This window comes from Monocercomonoides exilis, assembly GCF_001643675.1.
Source record: "Monocercomonoides exilis strain PA203 chromosome Unknown scaffold55-566112, whole genome shotgun sequence".
Taxonomy (NCBI): Eukaryota; Preaxostyla; order Oxymonadida; family Polymastigidae; genus Monocercomonoides; species Monocercomonoides exilis.
In genome coordinates, this window is record NW_027150600.1 from 375,075 (window position 1) to 397,384 (window position 22,310).

Here is a 22,310-nt window from a genome sequence, read left to right on the forward strand (position 1 = left end):
AATTCATTCACAGAAGTTCTTCCTTTTCCTTCTCTTCCCCACGCATCTTGGCAAAGCGTCGCAAAATATCCCATTGAGCTTGAGTTCCCCTTATTCCGCCTCTTCTGCTGCTGCTTCCAAAAAGATTTTTGTTAGAAAAATTCCACAAAAATTTCTTTCCTCATTCTCTTCAGTTTTTTCCGCCTGGCTCATTCTGCCAAACGCTCTTCAGTTGCTAATTTCTCCCAATTTCTTCCAGGAATGCCCAGAAAAAAAAGCAGTGTTTCCACATCCCATGTTTCATGCTCCCCCAGCGCTTCTCATAACACCTGATCGCATTACACATCAATCAAATCAAAAAATAAAAAATGCAAATACAAACAAAAATAAAAAATGGAACATGAAGAAAATGAACAAACAAGAATAAAATACCTCCACAAATCTTCATTTCCCTTCACTCCACTCATCCCCTGTTTGCCTCCCTCCAAATACCTCTCACCCCAACATCATCCACTCCAAGCACCACACACACCACGCCTTCGCCTTTCATATCCAATTTCAAATAAAGAAAAAATAAAATATTGTTTTCATCCGCTCTTCCATTGCCCATTCAACCTCACTCTCACCATTCTTCTCTTCCCATCTTTCTCCATCCGGCCCTCGACCAAAAAAAAAAAAATATGAAATATTTCTTCTTCCCCTCTTCTTCTCATTCTTCAAGCAAGACTTAAAAAACACTCTGCGCTCCATCGCCATCCCTCAGGCAACATGTGATGGCTTTCCATGCATCTTTCGGCAATTCACTCAATATCTTCAATAAAAAAAAAAAAAATAATCATAAAATAAAATATAAAAAATATATATAAATTCTTATGAAACAAATCATCAAACCTGTCTCCTCTTTCACCATGAAAGGCTCACAAAACAATCGCACATTCCCTTTCCTGTGCTGCCTCGACTGCCCAGATGAGCATGACTGCATCCCCAAACATCCCCACCCATCAGCTGCCAAAATACAACATCCAAATCGCTTTTGTCACCCCCTTTAAAATAAAAAATATGTGTGAAAATCCCAGCTGCAATGTGTTCCTCCACTAAACATGCACTCCACCACACGCTCTCCATTCCCCTCCCCTTTCCTGCTCCTTCTCACAAACATTGTTTCCCTCGTTTGCCTTTCTTTTCCAAAAAACGAACTGCTGAAAAATCATCCCATCAAACACAGCTGCTGCAAGCACCATTTTCTCCTGTGCGCATCCGCTTCTCTGATCAGCCACAAGCTGAACCCTGCTCCCCGCAAACAATCTCGCTTAGAAATCAAACACTGCCAAACACATGAAATTCAGAAAATGAATAAAATATATACCCAAAACAAGTTTAATTTTTGTTTCCACACACCCCTCTCAACCACGTCCCTTTTCACTCAGCCATTGCCGAGAAAAAGAAAATATGAAAATGATTTGTCAGTTTGAGTCTTTTTTGTTATGGATTCAATGATCATTCAATTTGAAAAAACGGAATATTCCATTCACAGAATGAGAAATCCGTGAGTGAACATTACCTGTAGAGCTAGGAATATTATTTCCTGTGTGACAACAGACAATGGTGAGATGCAATAATTCTGAAATTCTGACCTGATGATTGTTGGTAATTGGGTGGCCAAGGGGAACACAACAATTTCATCAATCACACAAAAAGACATAATGTATGTATTTTATATTGTTCTATATGTTGTGAAGATATTTCCGTCTGTATCCTCTCCAAAGTGCAGGAATATGAGTTATTGTTGAAATGGCCAATCTCCGCTTTGTGGAGCAATGCGAAGGGAATGGAGCAGATTATTATATAGGCATTGGGAAATAAATGAAGTTACGCAAGATATATGGTTTTTATTTGGAACAAGAGGTGAAAACAAATTCAATTGATATTTTGTTGAATGAAGATAATCAGAAGGAATTCTGCGAAGGATAAAATCTGCACAAAATTATATAGAATTTTGGAACATAAGGTAAATGAGAAGTTTGTGGTATTTTTTTGGGGCAAGGAAAGTGGCAGGCAATATCGAGGGAAGGATATTTATCACATAAAAGGAATGGAAATATAACAAAGCAATGAGAGTGGAGGTCAGGGACATCAATGGGAGTTAAACAGCTGCTGCTGCAGTTAGAAAGATGCACGTGTGTTTTGTGGAATATGCGCAGAGAAGCAAGACTTTCCAAAAATTCGTGCTTAAATGAAAAAGAATAATTTGTGACAAAAGCATCAGTCTCTGCCTGTGTTCCTGCAAGAATGGCAAGATTAGTGAAGCACCCTGCAGCTGTTACCGTTCTTTAACTTTCACCGAGCTGCTACAAGGGCGAGTGGAAAGCTTGGCGTTTCGTTGCCATGGGCAGTTATACAGCAATTTGAGTTGGGAATCATCTTCTTCCCGTCTCCATCAACGGTATTTCGACTTCTGCTGGCATAGTTCAGTATTTTTTGAGGCTCTGTTCGGCTGCTAATATAGGGTTGGGCTGTTTTGCTACAGTTGTTGCGGGCGATGGCAACAAAGCGACTTTGTCATATCTGCCGCCAACTGCAACAGGCGGATCAGCCTTTTTCTTCTTCTTCTTCTTCTTCTTCTTCTTCGTTTTTGTCATTTTTGAAGCAGACGAGCATTGGCAGCAACGAGGGATGAATTGAGGCAAGCACATGCAATGTGTGTGAGGAGAGCCAAGGGATAAAAGGGCGGGCATGTCCCTGACGTTCCTGATATTGCCATGACAGAAAATGGGATGTGCGCTTGAAGTGCCGGGGATGAGCGAAGCAGCGCAACGGCTCTGGAGCAGCACACAGCACTCAAGACATGCTGTTTTTCCGCGTTTTGTGTTGATTGTGCTCGAGGCAGAGGGAATGGCAGGATGAGTGCTCTTTTTTGTGTGAGTTGCATGGTTGAAGAAGGTGAGGAAAGGAGGGATGGAAGTGCCTTGTTTTATTTGAGAGGAAGGCAGAAGAGAGAGACGGAAGACATGGATTGAATGAATCAAGGAAGAGAAGAAGGGTTATGAGACTGAGATGAGAGAAACGAGGGAACAAGAGAAGGAGAAGGAGGAGGAGGAGAAGAGAAGGGAAGTGAAGAAGCGGAAAATGAAGCGGAAGGTTTCGAGAAGAAAAAGGTATAAGGATTATATCTCAAAAGTCATATTTTTTGATATTTTATCTCAAATTTATTTTCAAATATTCTTTCAATTTTCTTTTCTTTTTTTCCATATGTTATTTAATATTTCTTCGGTTTATCTTTTTTCCCCTGAATTTTTATTGTTATTTTTTTAAATGACAAAAGTGCATTTGCATGAGTCGTCAAGAGCAATGGATGCGAATGGAATGTGGAAAAAAGGCAGAAGACGACAATAGAAGAAAAAAGAGATTTTAGGGAAAGCAAATGGCGAAGAAGGTTATGTTCTTGTTTCAATTTGGAGGCACTGAAGGAAAAAGATGCTTTTCTTTTGGGGATATGCATTTCAGAAGCAGGAGAAGAGGAAGGAAAAGGGAGCTCAGGCTCATTTGAATCTTGATGAATATCTTACTGAGAGGCATGATAGGCTTATGGAAAATGAGAGAGGGAAAGGAAATGTTTCGGTGAATGAATCAAGCTCTATTTCTTTCAACTTCCTCAATGCCCCTAATATCCCTATCTCATTTGACGTTTTTCAACATCTCGACAGCAAATGATGCATGTTCACCTCCAACCACTACGTCAACCCAAACCACATGTATGATGAGTAGTTGTTCCTTTTCATCAGTTTGTGATGCATATGATGGCGGAATTGTTCCCTCCCTCAACAATCCCTTGGCCTCTCTGACAGCTTCAAACACATCATTCATCGAGTGTTGCAGGACAAGAAATGTCGAATACACTGGAACTGAAACTAATAAGAAACTACCAGGAAGACAGAATATAACAGACAATGGAGCAAATACATTTGTTTGGTGTGAATGGAATGGATCGAAGACAACAGGAACAAGCGATTCTGTCTCAGATGGAAAATCGAGTGGAGGGGCAATCTGTATGTACAATCTCAATTCTGGAGAACTGACAGTTTTGCATTGTTCATTCAATGACTGCACTGCATACTACCATGGGGGAGCAATCATGTGCCATGCAATCAAGACGATCAAAATGGTGAGCAATGTGTTCAATTCGTGCACAGCAAAAAACTATGGCGGAGGAGGGGTGTATGCTTGCGAAATACTTTCATGTGCCCTTCTCAGTGGGTGCGACTTCCAGAATTGTAAGGCGCACCACGATGGTGGAGGGTTGAGATTGGTGAATTTTCAGGTTTCAGGATCTGGATGCATTGGGGAAGAAGACGGAGAAGGAGGGAGCTCGTGTGTGTTTGACTGCAGTTTCACTTCGTGCTCTCTTGCAAATAATTGGGGTGGAGGCATGTATTGTGTGACTGTTCCTGCAGCATTCAAAATGAGGAGCATTCAGTTTATTTCATGTTCGGCTGTGTCGACTGGAGGAGGATTGTATTTTTATCCGAATCAAGCAACAGCGCCAAATGATAAAATTTATTGTTATTTTTTGTTCTTCCATGAATGCAAATGCTCAGCCAATCCTCCATATGGGCATGATGTGATGTATTATGATCGCTATAATCTCTATTTATCCCAAAATAATCCATTTCATGAATGTTACACAACGAATACAGATGAACAGAGAGTATGTTATGGATATGATTATACGGGAAGTAGTTGGAGATATGACCAAACAATGAAAAAGGATTGGCTGAAGAGAGGGATTCTCAACCGATTTGTGGCAGTGAGTGGAGGTGGTGAAGAAGAGTTGTGTGGATTGGATGAGTCAAGCGCATGCCGAACCATTGGTGTTGCAGTTGAAAAGAGCGTGATCCAGGTGAGCCTGTCAGTCACGCTGATCGAAGGGAATCACACAAGCGAGACAGCAACAATTGATATTGGAGAAAAGAAGATTATTGTTGTTGGGAAAGGAAGGGAGCGCTTTGTTGAATATATCTGAAAAGAATGAGATTGAAGAATGGAAGAAGAAGAAGAAGAAGAAGAAGAAAGTCAAAAAGAAGAAATAGCAGATGCAAGGCTGAAAGAAAAGAGGAATGGAGTGTGGTGGGAGAACGAGTTCTGACAAAAATGCAAGAGATAATAAAGTGCAAGAATGATCAGAGACAAGCAGAAGAATCTTATTTGAAATGATTTTTTTCTGATGGCTTGTCGGATTGTCATTTTATTTGATGATCCGTTCTGGCAAAGTGTTGATGTGAAATATGTCGAATTCAGCACCTGCTTTTCTGAGTTTTCCATTTGGAAAAGCACGCTGAAGGATGATGTGCTTGCCTGACATGTTGTTATTCAACCAAAAAAATTGCCTTCTGTTGATGAATAAAATGAAACAGAACAATCTGAAATTGCCTTTTACACTTTCATTGATCTCATGTGTTTTTCCTCATTTTTTTGTTTTTTTTTTTTTATTTTTGTATTTTTTTTTTTTGAGTGATTCATTTTCTATTTTCATTTTTTTAATAAATATATTCACTTCATTTTGCGAGGCATGCTGGTCAAGAGAAAGAGAAAGCATCGCAAGTGCTTTTCCGCCGATGCCTTTCCTTGAGGTTTTATAATCTTGAGTTTGTTTAAAAGAGCTCTTCCGTTTGTTTTCCCAACTGAAAAGAAAGAATACCTTCACAATTCAGGCAAACGAATGTTCTGCTCAAAGGCAAATGAAGTGAAATTTTGCAAACAAAATAATAATAATAAGAATAATAAGAATAAGAATAATATTTTCCCAGCAATAAACAAAACAATGATCAGTGCTTTGAAAGAGAAAACAAGAAGAAAAGAAAAGAAAAGAAAAGAAAAGAAAAACGATCCATTCGCAAAGCAACAGCCTGACGCAACAATGCAGCCTTCGTTCTCTTCTTCTTCCATCTTTTCCAATAACTTTCTTTTCCTCTCTTTTCGTTTTGCGTTGAGGCTTTCACTCTCCGTCTTTTCTTTCAGCTTTTCACAAAGATTTCTCAGAAGCTTCAATTCATCCGCAAGTCACGCTTTTGCTCCATCTGATCAGATCGTTCTCAAAAACTGCATCGGCTGCTCTGCTTTCTGACAAGCCTTCAGCTTTCACATCTTGGTTATCCACTGCACCTTGGAGAATATTCATCCATTGCTTGCTGATTTCTCCATCATCACCCTTCGCTTCCCTCAACACTCTCGCAATAATGCCCATAGCCACTCCAAATTCTTCATTCTTCTCACAACATTAGCGGACATCAGGCTTCTAAGCAACGAGCCATCTCGATGATAATCTTGTCTTCTTTTCCCCCTTTCGCTTTTCCCTTCCTCTTCCAATCCACGCGTCCTGTCCGCTCTTCCAGTTCCTTTGTGCCCTCTCCCCCAAAATGCATCTCGTTGGAGACAAGTTCTTCCAAGCCTCCTTCACAGAGGACCCTGCCCATCAAAAACATCTTTGCACACCGATATTCAAGCTGCGCCTCATTGTGACTCCCCATGGTGATGAAAGATGATATCTTCCATCTCCTCCCAAAGCTGCTCTTTGTTCAATTTCTTATCAAAAATGAGAGTGCAATTCAAAAACAGCAAAAATGAAGTTGGCGGTTCTCAAATATCAAATTCTCATATTTTGCTCAACACCAACAAATCCATCTCTTCTTCTTTTTTCAACTTCCTCACTTTCCTCTTTCCTCTTTCTTCAACAAGACTTTTAGAAGACAAGTCACGCAGATTGGGAACAACTTTGAAAAAAAAAAATTGGTTGTTAAGCAAAAGATAGCATTCACAAAGACAAACAAGACTATTTTCTTTCTTTGTATCTTTCTTCTCATTTTCACAAACAATCATCCTTTCATTCTTTTTGTTCACCAAAGATTTTTCAATGCATTGATTCCATGCATTTTCCAGCTCTTTGCAGCATTCAATGTGCTTCGACAAGACATATGCATTCTCTATCGACTGTTTCTTTTCTTCAACCATTTTGTTCATATTATCAAACAGTTCTTTCGTGAAAATAGATTTCAATTCTTCTTTATCCATCTCGTTCATCGCTTCATTCTCCACTTAATTTTTTGCTTCTGCTCTTCCTTATTCCAGCATCCAAGCCCAGAAAACAATTCTTCAATGAAAAAAAGAAAGAAATGCAATAGACAAGAATTCTAATGCAACAATGAATGCAAGCCTGTGAACTTTTTTGTGTTGCCCATCTCCAACATTTTCGAAAGCACGTTGCATTCAAAAAAACAACAAAATTTTTATCATTTATATTAAATTTGCATATGTTTGGAAAGAAGAAACAGGTGAAAAAAAAAAATTTAAAACTATCAAAAAAAATAAATAAATAAATATCGGAGGTCACACCATTCTATCTAATATTTGCATGTTCGCCAAGGAACAATGAAGAGAAACAATGTTCAATATTTTCATGCTGGCTATTATGGATATTCAGATCGTTGAGCTTGAAAGAACAAAATTATCCATCCGCCAAATGAGGGATCGCTAAACAAAATATTGTTGCAGAATAAAAATTTTTATGTTCTGTGGCGACACGAGGCAGCAACAACAGTTCAACGAATTTGAAGTTTTGAATAACAATATTTGTAATTTGGGCATTCAAGGAAATGCAACAATTTAAATTTTGAATTCTAATAACTGGACGTATGTATATTCATCATTGAAATTTGTTTTTAAGATTTCTTCATCAATCACCTTTTCAGAATCCAGGCATCTGTTAAATTGTTCAAACAACTGATCCTTTATTTGCAGCCCAGAATACCATTGAATGGGGCTGAATATTGTTATGCATATAGTAGAGGAAATGATGTGAGCAAGGGATTGTTGGATGAAGGATGAAAAATTATTTGATGAAGAATGAATTGAAAGAATACGAAAAAAATGGTACAGTTTTATTGAGATTTATATTAATTAATTTTATTTTTTTAAATTTCGTATTTTAACAGTTATTGTAATTTTTTAATTTTTTCTGTTGCTCATATTTTTTTATTTTTTTTTTTAATTTTTTTTTAATTTTTTTTTAATTTTTTCTGTTGCTCATATTTTTTAATTATTTTTTGCAGTATGTGTGAGATTCTTTTTATGCGCAGCAGAAGAGTTAGGAAAAAAGGCACAGATATAGCGGGATCTATTCTAAATTCACAATGAGAGTCATAGTATGCTTGTTGTAAAGAATGCAGACATATAGCAAATGAGAGAAGGAAAAGGAAGAATTTCAGTGAGCGAATTGCATTTCTCATATTTTTACCAATTTTTCGCTTCACCTTCCATACCTTTTGTATCCCTCTTCAAACTAATATTTTTGAACATCTCGACAGCATCTTCAGAATGTTCATCTCAAACAACTACGTCTACCCAAACCTCATGTCTGATGAATAGTTGCTCATTTTCATCAGTTTGCGATGCGTATGATGGCGGGATTGTTCCTTCCCTCAACAATCCCTTTGCCTCTCTGACTGCCTCAAACACCTCATTCATTGGGTGTTGTCGGACAAGAAATGTTGTATGTGAAGGAACTTCAGAGGCACCATTGAAAACAGACAGACAAAATGAAACAGAAAATGGAGCGAATACATTTATTTGGTGTGAATGGAATGGATCGAAGACAACGGGAACAAGCGATTCTGTTTCAGATGGAAAATCGAGTGGAGGGGCTATCTGCATGTTCAGTCAATCATCTGCCTCTGTGTCTGTTTCTCATTGCACTTTCAGCAGCTGCTATGCTCATTATGCAGGAGGCGGAATAAATTGCTACAACATTAAATCAGTTGAGATAGTGAATGACACATTTGATTCATGCACTGCGCAAAGTTATCGAGGGGGTGGAATGTTCATTTTGACGATTTCATCGTGTGTTCGGATCAGCGGATGTGAATTCCAGAATTGTGAAGCAAATAATCGCGGAGGAGGGCTTTATCTTGATAATTTTCAGGTTTCAGGAACAGGATGCATTGGAGAAGAAAAAGGAGGAGGGGAGAGTGCGTGTGTGTTTGAGTGCAGTTTCGCTTCATGCTCGCTATCTGGGAATTGTGGTGGAGGTATGTATTGTTACAATGTTCCTGCCACGCAATTCAAAATGAGGAGCATTCAATTTATTTCATGTTCAGCATTTAGAGAGGGAGGGGGGTTATGTTTGCATCCAAATCGAGCAACAGCACCTGATAATAAACTGTACTGCTTCTTCTTATTTTTTCATGAATGCAGTTGCAGGGATGCAACTTATCCACGTGGGCATGATGCTGAATTTGCAGATACATACAATCTGTATTTAGAGTCAGGAAATCCATTCTATGAATGTTACACAACGAATGCAGATGATAAGAGGATCTGCTTTGCATACAACTACTCGAATGCAAGTGTTTGGACATATGATCAAACAATGAAAATGGATTGGCTGAAGGACAAGACGATCTATGTGTCAGTGAGTGGAAATGATTTGTATGAGCTGTGTGGGGCAAATACAACATTTGCATGCAAAACAGTGAAGAAAGCTTTTGAGATGTGTGAGGTGCAGATAAGCTTGGCAATCACATTGATGGAAGGGGATCACACAAGCGAGGCAACAACTATTGAGATTGGATCGAAGAAGATTTCAGTCATTGGGAAAGACAAAGAGAAATGTTCGATTGGAACAGGAGCACTTTCATCTCCATCAGCAGCAGGAACGCTATTCAGTGTGACAACAGGTCACCTTGGTTTATTGCACATAAAGGTTGATTGCAACTCAATTTCAATTCCTTCACCGAGTGTGGTTGTGGTGTCTGATGGGAGTGGGTCACTCTCGTTGGAGGATGTTGTGATCACCACGAGTGTTTCTTCAGGAGACTATGTGGTGTCTTCGTCAGTGTTTGTGGTGGTGCTGTCACAACTGTCGATGGTTGGTGTGGAGATCAAAGATATGAATGTTGCAAAACAATTGTTTTTTTTTTTTGGCCAGGATCAATGGACAGAATTATTGTTATTTGATCTCTTTTGAAATTTGTTTGCTTGGCATAATAATTTTTTTTTTTTTCATATGCATTTTTTAAAAAAAAAATTAATCATTATGTGATGTGATATCTTTAAATTATAATATCGTTTTGTTTTATCAAAAATTTATTGAAATGACAACATTTTAAAAAAATATCAAATTCAATGCTTTGGATGGTGAGCGGGGATTGGAGAGAATTTTTGATTCAAGTTTCTTTCTTTCTTTCTTTCCTTTTTTCCATTCAGATTTCTTTTTTAAAATAAAAAATTGTCACAAATTTTATTCGAATTTGAAACAAACAAACAAGACTTTTGCATAATAGTAATACTTATAATTTTAATTTTGTGTTTATTCATAAAATTGTATTTTGATTTATTTCTGTTCAAATTATTGACAAAGAAAAACTTGAAAAAATACTCAAAGCTTTCTTTTCAGTGTCTTTCAAAACAATTCTCTTTTTCTGTTTATTTCAAACAACTTCATGAACTAAACATAGTTATGTTATTATTATTTTGTTTCTATTGTTTCTTTAACATTTTCTTTCTTTCTTATTTTTGTTGTTGTTGTTGTTGTTGTTTCTGTTGTTGTTGTTATTGTTATTATTGGCCTTTCTCATCTCATTGTCCAGCAAAACATAAATAAAATAAAAGAAAGAAAGAAAGAAACAGATAAAGAAATTCGAAGAGTTTATTGTTTGTGTGTTGCCAAAAATGAATGGAGATCGATTGAATGACAATGAAATGCATCCACAATTTGTTTGATAGAAAATGATTCAATCATTAAATCTGAACCAAAAACTCTTGTGTGGTTTTGGATCACATAATTATTGTATCCCAATAACATATTGGAATCTCAATTATTTTTGTCCCAGCACAACTTCAAACAGTGGCTTGAAAACAACAAATATAATGTTTTCAATCAAATACTTCATATTTATGTTTCAACAATCTGAATATTTTTTATTTTTTATTTTAATTTTTTTTTTTTTCTCAGAAAGATAATTTCAATTTGGATATTAAAAATAATGACAGAACACGTTTTTTAAAGAAAAATAAAAATAAAAATAAAACTGATTCACTGAAGAGAGTTTTGCCACATTTTCTGAGAATGTTTGTTGTTGTGACGTATTCTCACAGACTTCCAAATCATATGGGGAAAAATAAAAACTATAAAAAGTATTTTATGCACAAAGCCCAATAATGTTGTTCAACTCATGACTTTTCTTAACTTTCTCAAATTTCTAAAGAAATAGGATTTTCATATCGATAAACAGGTATCATCGATATCACAACATAATGTTTTGTGATCTCACACGCATTTCTTAAAAAAATATCCAATTTTATTTGTATTTTTTCATCACAATAAGTTCTTCAGCAGTTCATAATTTTTCAATGAAAATATTTGAACTGTGACATATTGTCTCATATAATGATTTAAAACTCACAAAAAAATATACAGAAAATTTGAAACAGAAGAAATGAAACATCCAAATTCATCAACAATTAATCTTGTTGAAGTTATCAGAAAGAAAATCGAAGAATTATGTTTCATTTCAAAGTGAAGCAGAAACAGAAAATAATTAATAACGAAAAAATTGTCAATAAAAAAATGTTTCTTCAGATTTGTGACAATCAATAAAATATTCATTTGAATTCTGAAGATTTTTCAGAAATTCAAAATCTATTTAATGTTGAATTTTTGTTTCCAGCAACTTTTTTCTGTTTCTGCTTCACTTTGAAATGAAACATAATTCTTCGATTTTCTTTCTGATAACTTCAACAAGATTAATTGTTGATGAATTTGGATGTTTCATTTCTTCTGTTTCAAATTTTCTGTATATTTTTTTGTGAGTTTTAAATCATTATATGAGACAATATGTCACAGTTCAAATATTTTCATTGAAAAATTATGAACTGCTGAAGAACTTATTGTGATGAAAAAATACAAATAAAATTGGATATTTTTTTAAGAAATGCGTGTGAGATCACAAAACATTATGTTGTGATATCGATGATACCTGTTTATCGATATGAAAATCCTATTTCTTTAGAAATTTGAGAAAGTTAAGAAAAGTCATGAGTTGAACAACATTATTGGGCTTTGTGCATAAAATACTTTTTATAGTTTTTATTTTTCCCCATATGATTTGGAAGTCTGTGAGAATACGTCACAACAACAAACATTCTCAGAAAATGTGGCAAAACTCTCTTCAGTGAATCAGTTTTATTTTTATTTTTATTTTTCTTTAAAAAACGTGTTCTGTCATTATTTTTAATATCCAAATTGAAATTATCTTTCTGAGAAAAAAAAAAAAAATTAAAATAAAAAATAAAAAATATTCAGATTGTTGAAACATAAATATGAAGTATTTGATTGAAAACATTATATTTGTTGTTTTCAAGCCACTGTTTGAAGTTGTGCTGGGACAAAAATAATTGAGATTCCAATATGTTATTGGGATACAATAATTATGTGATCCAAAACCACACAAGAGTTTTTGGTTCAGATTTAATGATTGAATCATTTTCTATCAAACAAATTGTGGATGCATTTCATTGTCATTCAATCGATCTCCATTCATTTTTGGCAACACACAAACAATAAACTCTTCGAATTTCTTTATCTGTTTCTTTCTTTCTTTCTTTTATTTTATTTATGTTTTGCTGGACAATGAGATGAGAAAGGCCAATAATAACAATAACAACAACAACAGAAACAACAACAACAACAACAACAAAAATAAGAAAGAAAGAAAATGTTAAAGAAACAATAGAAACAAAATAATAATAACATAACTATGTTTAGTTCATGAAGTTGTTTGAAATAAACAGAAAAAGAGAATTGTTTTGAAAGACACTGAAAAGAAAGCTTTGAGTATTTTTTCAAGTTTTTCTTTGTCAATAATTTGAACAGAAATAAATCAAAATACAATTTTATGAATAAACACAAAATTAAAATTATAAGTATTACTATTATGCAAAAGTCTTGTTTGTTTGTTTCAAATTCGAATAAAATTTGTGACAATTTTTTATTTTAAAAAAGAAATCTGAATGGAAAAAAGGAAAGAAAGAAAGAAAGAAACTTGAATCAAAAATTCTCTCCAATCCCCGCTCACCATCCAAAGCATTGAATTTGATATTTTTTTAAAATGTTGTCATTTCAATAAATTTTTGATAAAACAAAACGATATTATAATTTAAAGATATCACATCACATAATGATTAATTTTTTTTTAAAAATGCATATGAAAAAAAAAAATTATTATGCCAAGCAAACAAATTTCAAAAGAGATCAAATAACAATAATTCTGTCCATTGATCCTGGCCAAAAAAAAAAAACAATTGTTTTGCAACATTCATATCTTTGATCTCCACACCAACCATCGACAGTTGTGACAGCACCACCACAAACACTGACGAAGACACCACATAGTCTCCTGAAGAAACACTCGTGGTGATCACAACATCCTCCAACGAGAGTGACCCACTCCCATCAGACACCACAACCACACTCGGTGAAGGAATTGAAATTGAGTTGCAATCAACCTTTATGTGCAATAAACCAAGGTGACCTGTTGTCACACTGAATAGCGTTCCTGCTGCTGATGGAGATGAAAGTGCTCCTGTTCCAATCGAACATTTCTCTTTGTCTTTCCCAATGACTGAAATCTTCTTCGATCCAATCTCAATAGTTGTTGCCTCGCTTGTGTGATCCCCTTCCATCAATGTGATTGCCAAGCTTATCTGCACCTCACACATCTCAAAAGCTTTCTTCACTGTTTTGCATGCAAATGTTGTATTTGCCCCACACAGCTCATACAAATCATTTCCACTCACTGACACATAGATCGTCTTGTCCTTCAGCCAATCCATTTTCATTGTTTGATCATATGTCCAAACACTTGCATTCGAGTAGTTGTATGCAAAGCAGATCCTCTTATCATCTGCATTCGTTGTGTAACATTCATAGAATGGATTTCCTGACTCTAAATACAGATTGTATGTATCTGCAAATTCAGCATCATGCCCACGTGGATAAGTTGCATCCCTGCAACTGCATTCATGAAAAAATAAGAAGAAGCAGTACAGTTTATTATCAGGTGCTGTTGCTCGATTTGGATGCAAACATAACCCCCCTCCCTCTCTAAATGCTGAACATGAAATAAATTGAATGCTCCTCATTTTGAATTGCGTGGCAGGAACATTGTAACAATACATACCTCCACCACAATTCCCAGATAGCGAGCATGAAGCGAAACTGCACTCAAACACACACGCACTCTCCCCTCCTCCTTTTTCTTCTCCAATGCATCCTGTTCCTGAAACCTGAAAATTATCAAGATAAAGCCCTCCTCCGCGATTATTTGCTTCACAATTCTGGAATTCACATCCGCTGATCCGAACACACGATGAAATCGTCAAAATGAACATTCCACCCCCTCGATAACTTTGCGCAGTGCATGAATCAAATGTGTCATTCACTATCTCAACTGATTTAATGTTGTAGCAATTTATTCCGCCTCCTGCATAATGAGCATAGCAGCTGCTGAAAGTGCAATGAGAAACAGACACAGAGGCAGATGATTGACTGAACATGCAGATAGCCCCTCCACTCGATTTTCCATCTGAAACAGAATCGCTTGTTCCCGTTGTCTTCGATCCATTCCATTCACACCAAATAAATGTATTCGCTCCATTTTCTGTTTCATTTTGTCTGTCTGTTTTCAATGGTGCCTCTGAAGTTCCTTCACATACAACATTTCTTGTCCGACAACACCCAATGAATGAGGTGTTTGAGGCAGTCAGAGAGGCAAAGGGATTGTTGAGGGAAGGAACAATCCCGCCATCATACGCATCGCAAACTGATGAAAATGAGCAACTATTCATCAGACATGAGGTTTGGGTAGACGTAGTTGTTTGAGATGAACATTCTGAAGATGCTGTCGAGATGTTCAAAAATATTAGTTTGAAGAGGGATACAAAAGGTATGGAAGGTGAAGCGAAAAATTGGTAAAAATATGAGAAATGCAATTCGCTCACTGAAATTCTTCCTTTTCCTTCTCTCATTTGCTATATGTCTGCATTCTTTACAACAAGCATACTATGACTCTCATTGTGAATTTAGAATAGATCCCGCTATATCTGTGCCTTTTTTCCTAACTCTTCTGCTGCGCATAAAAAGAATCTCACACATACTGCAAAAAATAATTAAAAAATATGAGCAACAGAAAAATTAAAAAAATTAAAAAAAAATTAAAAAAAAATAAAAAAATATGAGCAACAGAAAAAATTAAAAAATTACAATAACTGTTAAAATACGAAATTTAAAAAAATAAAATTAATTAATATAAATCTCAATAAAACTGTACCATTTTTTTCGTATTCTTTCAATTCATTCTTCATCAAATAATTTTTCATCCTTCATCCAACAATCCCTTGCTCACATCATTTCCTCTACTATATGCATAACAATATTCAGCCCCATTCAATGGTATTCTGGGCTGCAAATAAAGGATCAGTTGTTTGAACAATTTAACAGATGCCTGGATTCTGAAAAGGTGATTGATGAAGAAATCTTAAAAACAAATTTCAATGATGAATATACATACGTCCAGTTATTAGAATTCAAAATTTAAATTGTTGCATTTCCTTGAATGCCCAAATTACAAATATTGTTATTCAAAACTTCAAATTCGTTGAACTGTTGTTGCTGCCTCGTGTCGCCACAGAACATAAAAATTTTTATTCTGCAACAATATTTTGTTTAGCGATCCCTCATTTGGCGGATGGATAATTTTGTTCTTTCAAGCTCAACGATCTGAATATCCATAATAGCCAGCATGAAAATATTGAACATTGTTTCTCTTCATTGTTCCTTGGCGAACATGCAAATATTAGATAGAATGGTGTGACCTCCGATATTTATTTATTTATTTTTTTGATAGTTTTAAATTTTTTTTTCACCTGTTTCTTCTTTCCAAACATATGCAAATTTAATATAAATGATAAAAATTTTGTTGTTTTTTTGAATGCAACGTGCTTTCGAAAATGTTGGAGATGGGCAACACAAAAAAGTTCACAGGCTTGCATTCATTGTTGCATTAGAATTCTTGTCTATTGCATTTCTTTCTTTTTTTCATTGAAGAATTGTTTTCTGGGCTTGGATGCTGGAATAAGGAAGAGCAGAAGCAAAAAATTAAGTGGAGAATGAAGCGATGAACGAGATGGATAAAGAAGAATTGAAATCTATTTTCACGAAAGAACTGTTTGATAATATGAACAAAATGGTTGAAGAAAAGAAACAGTCGATAGAGAATGCATATGTCTTGTCGAAGCACATTGAATGCTGCAAAGAGCTGGAAAATGCATGGAATCAATGCATTGAAAAATCTTTGGTGAACAAAAAGAATGAAAGGATGATTGTTTGTGAAAATGAGAAGAAAGATACAAAGAAAGAAAATAGTCTTGTTTGTCTTTGTGAATGCTATCTTTTGCTTAACAACCAATTTTTTTTTTTTCAAAGTTGTTCCCAATCTGCGTGACTTGTCTTCTAAAAGTCTTGTTGAAGAAAGAGGAAAGAGGAAAGTGAGGAAGTTGAAAAAAGAAGAAGAGATGGATTTGTTGGTGTTGAGCAAAATATGAGAATTTGATATTTGAGAACCGCCAACTTCATTTTTGCTGTTTTTGAATAACACCCTCATTTTTGATAAGAAATTGAACAAAGAGAAGCTTTGGGAGGAGATGGAAGATATCATCTTTCATCGCCATGGGGAGCCTCAATGAGGCGCAGCTTGAATATCGGTGTGCAAAGATGTTTTTGATGGGCAGGGTCCTCTGTGAAGGAGGCTTGGAAGAACTTGTCTCCAACGAGATGCATTTTGGGGGAGAGGGCACAAAGGAACTGGAAGAGCGGACAGGACGCGTGGATTGGAAGAGGAAGGGAAAAGCGAAAGGGGGAAAAGAAGACAAGATTATCATCGAGATGGCTCGTTGCTTAGAAGCCTGATGTCCGCTAATGTTGTGAGAAGAATGAAGAATTTGGAGTGGCTATGGGCATCATTGCGAGAGTGTTGAGGGAAGCGAAGGGTGATGATGGAGAAATCAGCAAGCAATGGATGAATATTCTCCAAGGCGCAGTGGATAACCAAGATGTGAAAGCTGAAGGCTTGTCAGAAAGCAGAGCAGCCGATGCAGTTTTTGAGAACGATCTGATCAGATGGAGCAAAAGCGTGACTTGCGGATGAATTGAAGCTTCTGAGAAATCTTTGTGAAAAGCTGAAAGAAAAGACGGAGAGTGAAAGCCTCAACGCAAAACGAAAAGAGAGGAAAAGAAAGTTATTGGAAAAGATGGAAGAAGAAGAGAACGAAGGCTGCATTGTTGCGTCAGGCTGTTGCTTTGCGAATGGATCGTTTTTCTTTTCTTTTCTTTTCTTTTCTTTTCTTCTTGTTTTCTCTTTCAAAGCACTGATCATTGTTTTGTTTATTGCTGGGAAAATATTATTCTTATTCTTATTATTCTTATTATTATTATTTTGTTTGCAAAATTTCACTTCATTTGCCTTTGAGCAGAACATTCGTTTGCCTGAATTGTGAAGGTATTCTTTCTTTTCAGTTGGGAAAACAAATGGAAGAGCTCTTTCAAACAAACTCAAGATAATGAAACCTCAAGGAAAGGCATCGGCGGAAAAGCACTTGCGATGCTTTCTCTTTCTCTTGACCAGCATGCCTCGCAAAATGAAGTGAATATATTTATTAAAAAAATGAAAATAGAAAATGAATCACTCAAAAAAAAAAAATACAAAAATAAAAAAAAAAAAACAAAAAAATGAGGAAAAACACATGAGATCAATGAAAGTGTAAAAGGCAATTTCAGATTGTTCTGTTTCATTTTATTCATCAACAGAAGGCAATTTTTTTGGTTGAATAACAACATGTCAGGCAAGCACATCATCCTTCAGCGTGCTTTTCCAAATGGAAAACTCAGAAAAGCAGGTGCTGAATTCGACATATTTCACATCAACACTTTGCCAGAACGGATCATCAAATAAAATGACAATCCGACAAGCCATCAGAAAAAAATCATTTCAAATAAGATTCTTCTGCTTGTCTCTGATCATTCTTGCACTTTATTATCTCTTGCATTTTTGTCAGAACTCGTTCTCCCACCACACTCCATTCCTCTTTTCTTTCAGCCTTGCATCTGCTATTTCTTCTTTTTGACTTTCTTCTTCTTCTTCTTCTTCTTCTTCCATTCTTCAATCTCATTCTTTTCAGATATATTCAACAAAGCGCTCCCTTCCTTTCCCAACAACAATAATCTTCTTTTCTCCAATCTCAATTGTTGTTGTCTCGCTTGTGTGATACCCTTCCATCAGTGTGACTGACAGACTCACCTGGATCACGCTCCGAATGACTGCAACGCCAATGGTTCTGCATGCACTTGACTCATCCAATCCGCACAACTCTTCTTCGCCACCACCACTCACTGCCACAAATCTGTTGAGAATCCCTCTCTTCAGCCAATCCTTTTTCATTGTTTGGTCATATGTCCAACTACTTCCCGTATAATCATATCCATAACATACTCTCTTCTCATCTGTGTTTGTGGTGTAGCATTCATAGAACGGATTGTTTGAAGATAAATAAAAATTGTAGCGATCATAATACATCACATCATGCCCATAAGGAGGATTGGCTGAGCATTTGCATTCATGGAAGAACAAAAAATAACAATAAATTTTATCATTTGGCGCTGTTGCTTGATTCGGATAAAAATACAATCCTCCTCCAGTCGACACAGCCGAACATGAAATAAACTGAATGCTCCTCATTTTGAATGCTGCAGGAACAGTCACACAATACATGCCTCCACCCCAATTATTTGCAAGAGAGCACGAAGTGAAACTGCAGTCAAACACACACGAGCTCCCTCCTTCTCCGTCTTCTTCCCCAATGCATCCAGATCCTGAAACCTGAAAATTGTCCAATCTCAACCCTCCACCATCGTGGTGTGCCTTACAATTCTGGAAGTCACATCCGCCGATCCGAACGCATGTTGAAATCGAATAAACATACACCCCTCCTCCAACCCAAGTTTGCGCAGTGCATGAATCAAATGTGTTGTTCACAATTTCAACCGATTTTATTGTATGGCACATGATCCCACCACCAATGTAATGAGCGTAGCAATCATTGAATGAACAATGAGATACAGAAAGTTCTCCAGAATTGAGATTGTACATGCAGATGGCCCCTCCACTCGATTTTCCATCTGAAACAGAATCATTTTCTCCTGTTGTTCTCGAGCCGTTCCACTCGCACCAAGTGAATGAATTTGCTCCATTTTCTGTTTCATTTTGTCTCCCTGGAGTCAACTTTCTGTCTGAAGTTCCAATATATTCAACATTTCTTGTCCGATAACATCCCACAAACGAGGTGTTTGAGGCAGTCAGAGAAACCAAGGGGTTGTTGAGGGAAGGGACAATTCCGCCATCATATGGATCATTAACAAACGAGAATGAGCAGCTGTTCATAAAACATGATGTTTGGAGAAATGTAGTTGTTACAGGCGAACATGCCTCATTTACTGTTGATATGTTGAAAAATGTGAGTTGTGAGAAGGAAACAAGGAGCATCGAGGGAGTTGAAAGGAATAGGGCTTGATTCTCTCACTGAAATACTCTTCCTTTCCCTCTCTCATTTTCCATAAGCCTACCATGCCTCTCAACGAGATATTCATCAAAATCCAAATGAGCTTGAGCTCCCTTTTCCTGCCTCTTCTCCTGCTTCTGAAATGCATATCCCCAAAAGAAAAGTATCTTTTTCCTTCAGTGCCTCCAAATTGAAACAAGAACATAACCTTCTTCGTCATTTGCTTTCCCTAAAATCTCTTTTTTCTTCTGTTGTCGTCTTCTGCCTTTTTTCAACATTCCATTTGCATCCATTGCTCTTGACGACTCATGCAAATGCACTTTTGCCATTTAAAAAATAACAGTAAAAATTCTGAAAAAAAAAATAATAAACTGAAGAAATATTAAATAAAATATGGAAAAAAAAAAAAGAAAATTGAAAGAATATTTGAAAATAAATTTGAGATAAAATATCAAAAAATATGACTTTTGAGATATAATCCTTATACCTTTTTCTTCTCGAAACCTTCCGCTTCATTTTCCGCTTCTTCACTTCCCTTCTCTTCTCCTCATTCTCTTCTCCTTCTCTTGTTCCCTCGTTTCTCTCATCTCAGTCTCATAACCCTTCTTCTCTTCCTTGATTCATTCAATCCATGTCTTCCGTCTCTCTCTTCTGCCTTCCTCTCAAATAAAACAAGGCACTTCCATCCCTCCTTTCCTCACCTTCTCCAACCATGCAACTCACACAAAAAAGAGCACTCATCCCGCCATTCCCTCTGCCTCGAGCACAATCAACACAAAACGCGGAAAAATAGCATGCCTTGAGTGCTGTGTGCTGCTCCATAGCCGTTGCGCTGCTTCGCTCATCCCCAGCACTTCAAGCGCACATCCCATTTTCTGTCATGGCAATATCAGGAACGTCAGGGACATGTCCGTCCTTTTATCCCTTGGCTCTCCTCACACACATTGCATGTGCTTGCCTCAATTCATCCCTCGTTGCTGCCAATGCTCGTCTGCTTCAAAAATGACAAAAACGAAGAAGAAGAAGAAGAAGAAGAAGAAAGACTTATCCGCCTGTTGCAGTTGGCGGCAGATATGACAAAGTCGCTTTGTTGCCATCGCCCGCAACAACTGTAGCAAAACAGCCCAACCCCAAATTAGCAGCCGAACAGAGCCTCAAAAAATACTGAACTTTGCCAGCAGAAGTCGAAATACTGTTGATGGAGACGGGAAGAAGATGATTCCCAACTCAAATTGCTGTATAACTGCCCATGGCAACGAAACGCCAAGCTTTCCACTCGCCCTTGTAGCAGCTCGGTGAAGGTTGAAGAACGGTAACAGCTGCAGGGTGCTTCACTTGTCTTGCCATTCTTGCAGGAACACAGGCCGAGACTGATGCTTTTGTCACACATTATTCTTTTTCATTTAAGCACGAATTTTTGGGAAGTCTTGCTTCTCTGCACATATTCCACAAAACATACATGCATCTTTCCAACGGCAGCAGCAGCTGTTTTACTCCCATTGATGTCCCTGACCTCCACTCTCATTGCTTTGTTATATTTCCATTCCTTTTATGTGATAAATATCCTTCCCTCGATATTGCCTGCCACTTTCCTTGCCCCAAAAAAATACCACAAACTTCTCATTTACCTTATGTTCCAAAATTCTATATAATTTTGTGCAGATTTTATCCTTCGCAGAATTCCTTCTGATTATCTTCATTCAACAAAATATCAATTGAATTTGTTTTCACCTCTTGTTCCAAATAAAAACCATATATCTTGCGTAACTTCATTTATTTCCCAATGCCTATATAATAATCTGCTCCGTTCTCATCGTATTGCTCCACAAAGCGGAGATTGGCCATTTCAACAATAACTCATATTCCTGCACTTTGGAGAGGATACGGATGGAAATATCTTCACAATCAATAGAACTATATAAATTACAAACATTATGTCTTTTTGTGTGATTGATGAAATTGTTGTGTTCCCCTTGGCCACCCAATTACCAACAATCATCAGATAGAATTCCAATAATATTGCATCTCACCATTGTCTGTTGTCACACAGGAAATAATATTCCTAGCTCTACAGGTAATGTTCACTCACGGATTTCTCATTCTGTGAATGGAATATTCCGTTTTTTCAAATCTGATGATCATTGAATCCATTACAAAAAAGACTCAAACCAACAAATCATTTTGATATTTTCTTTTCTCGGCAATGGCTGAGTGAAAATGGACGTGGTTGAGAAGGGTGTGTGGAAACAAAAATTAAACTTGTTTTGGGTATATATTTGTTCATTTTCTGAATTTCATGTGTTTGGCAGTGTTTGATTTCTAAGCGAGATTGTTTGCGGGGAGCAGGGTTCAGCTTGTGGCTGATCAGAGAAGCGGATGCGCACATAGAGAAAATGGTGCTTGCAGCAGCTATGTTTGATGGGATGATTTTTCAGCAGTTCGTTTTTTGGAAAAGAAAGGCGAGCGTGGGAAACAATGTTTGTGAGAAGGAGAAAGAAAGGGGAGAGGAATGGAGAGTGCGGGGTGGAGTGCATGTTTGGCGGAGGAACATATTGCAGCTGGGATTTATATACACATATTTTTTATTTTAAAGGGGGTGACAAAAGCGAGTTGGATGTTGTATTTTTGGGAGCTGATGGCTGGCGATGTTTGGGGATGCAGTCATGCTCATC

General features: G+C 36.6%; 5 protein-coding genes across 5 annotated transcripts; 3 read left to right on the plus strand and 2 right to left on the minus strand.

Moving 5' to 3' along the window:
- Positions 1 to 3,733: 3,733 nt before the first annotated feature.
- On the plus strand, positions 3,734 to 5,615 carry MONOS_16531 (uncharacterized protein; the record flags this gene model as incomplete). Its single annotated transcript, XM_067869437.1, has 1 exon — positions 3,734 to 5,615. The coding sequence occupies one exon, from the start codon at positions 3,734 to 3,736 to the stop codon at positions 4,997 to 4,999; it is 1,266 nt and encodes a 421-aa protein (XP_067720260.1). The 3' UTR covers positions 5,000 to 5,615.
- Positions 5,616 to 6,263: 648 nt separating this feature from the next.
- MONOS_18239 (uncharacterized protein) lies at positions 6,264 to 6,503 on the minus strand (the record flags this gene model as incomplete). Its single annotated transcript, XM_067871239.1, has 1 exon — positions 6,264 to 6,503. The coding sequence occupies one exon, from the start codon at positions 6,501 to 6,503 to the stop codon at positions 6,264 to 6,266; it is 240 nt and encodes a 79-aa protein (XP_067720261.1).
- Positions 6,504 to 8,022: 1,519 nt separating this feature from the next.
- MONOS_16228 (uncharacterized protein) lies at positions 8,023 to 10,069 on the plus strand. Its single transcript, XM_067869140.1, has 2 exons — positions 8,023 to 8,174; positions 8,337 to 10,069. The coding sequence occupies exon 2, from the start codon at positions 8,390 to 8,392 to the stop codon at positions 9,992 to 9,994; it is 1,605 nt and encodes a 534-aa protein (XP_067720262.1). The 5' UTR covers positions 8,023 to 8,174; positions 8,337 to 8,389; the 3' UTR covers positions 9,995 to 10,069.
- A 6,684-nt stretch (positions 10,070 to 16,753) lies between these two features.
- Positions 16,754 to 16,993, plus strand: MONOS_18240 (uncharacterized protein; the record flags this gene model as incomplete). The annotated part of the gene is made up of 1 exon (XM_067871241.1): positions 16,754 to 16,993. The coding sequence occupies one exon, from the start codon at positions 16,754 to 16,756 to the stop codon at positions 16,991 to 16,993; it is 240 nt and encodes a 79-aa protein (XP_067720263.1).
- Positions 16,994 to 18,257: 1,264 nt separating this feature from the next.
- On the minus strand, positions 18,258 to 19,520 carry MONOS_15579 (uncharacterized protein; the record flags this gene model as incomplete). Its single annotated transcript, XM_067868463.1, has 1 exon — positions 18,258 to 19,520. One exon carries the CDS (start codon positions 19,518 to 19,520, stop codon positions 18,258 to 18,260), a length of 1,263 nt encoding a protein of 420 aa, XP_067720264.1.
- Between the last annotated feature and the right edge of the window lie 2,790 nt (positions 19,521 to 22,310).

Excerpts from the sequence above, each read along its gene's own strand:
- MONOS_16228 (XM_067869140.1), top strand. The coding sequence starts at position 8,390 with ATGAATAGTTGCTCATTTTCATCAGTTTGCGATGCGTATGATGGCGGG.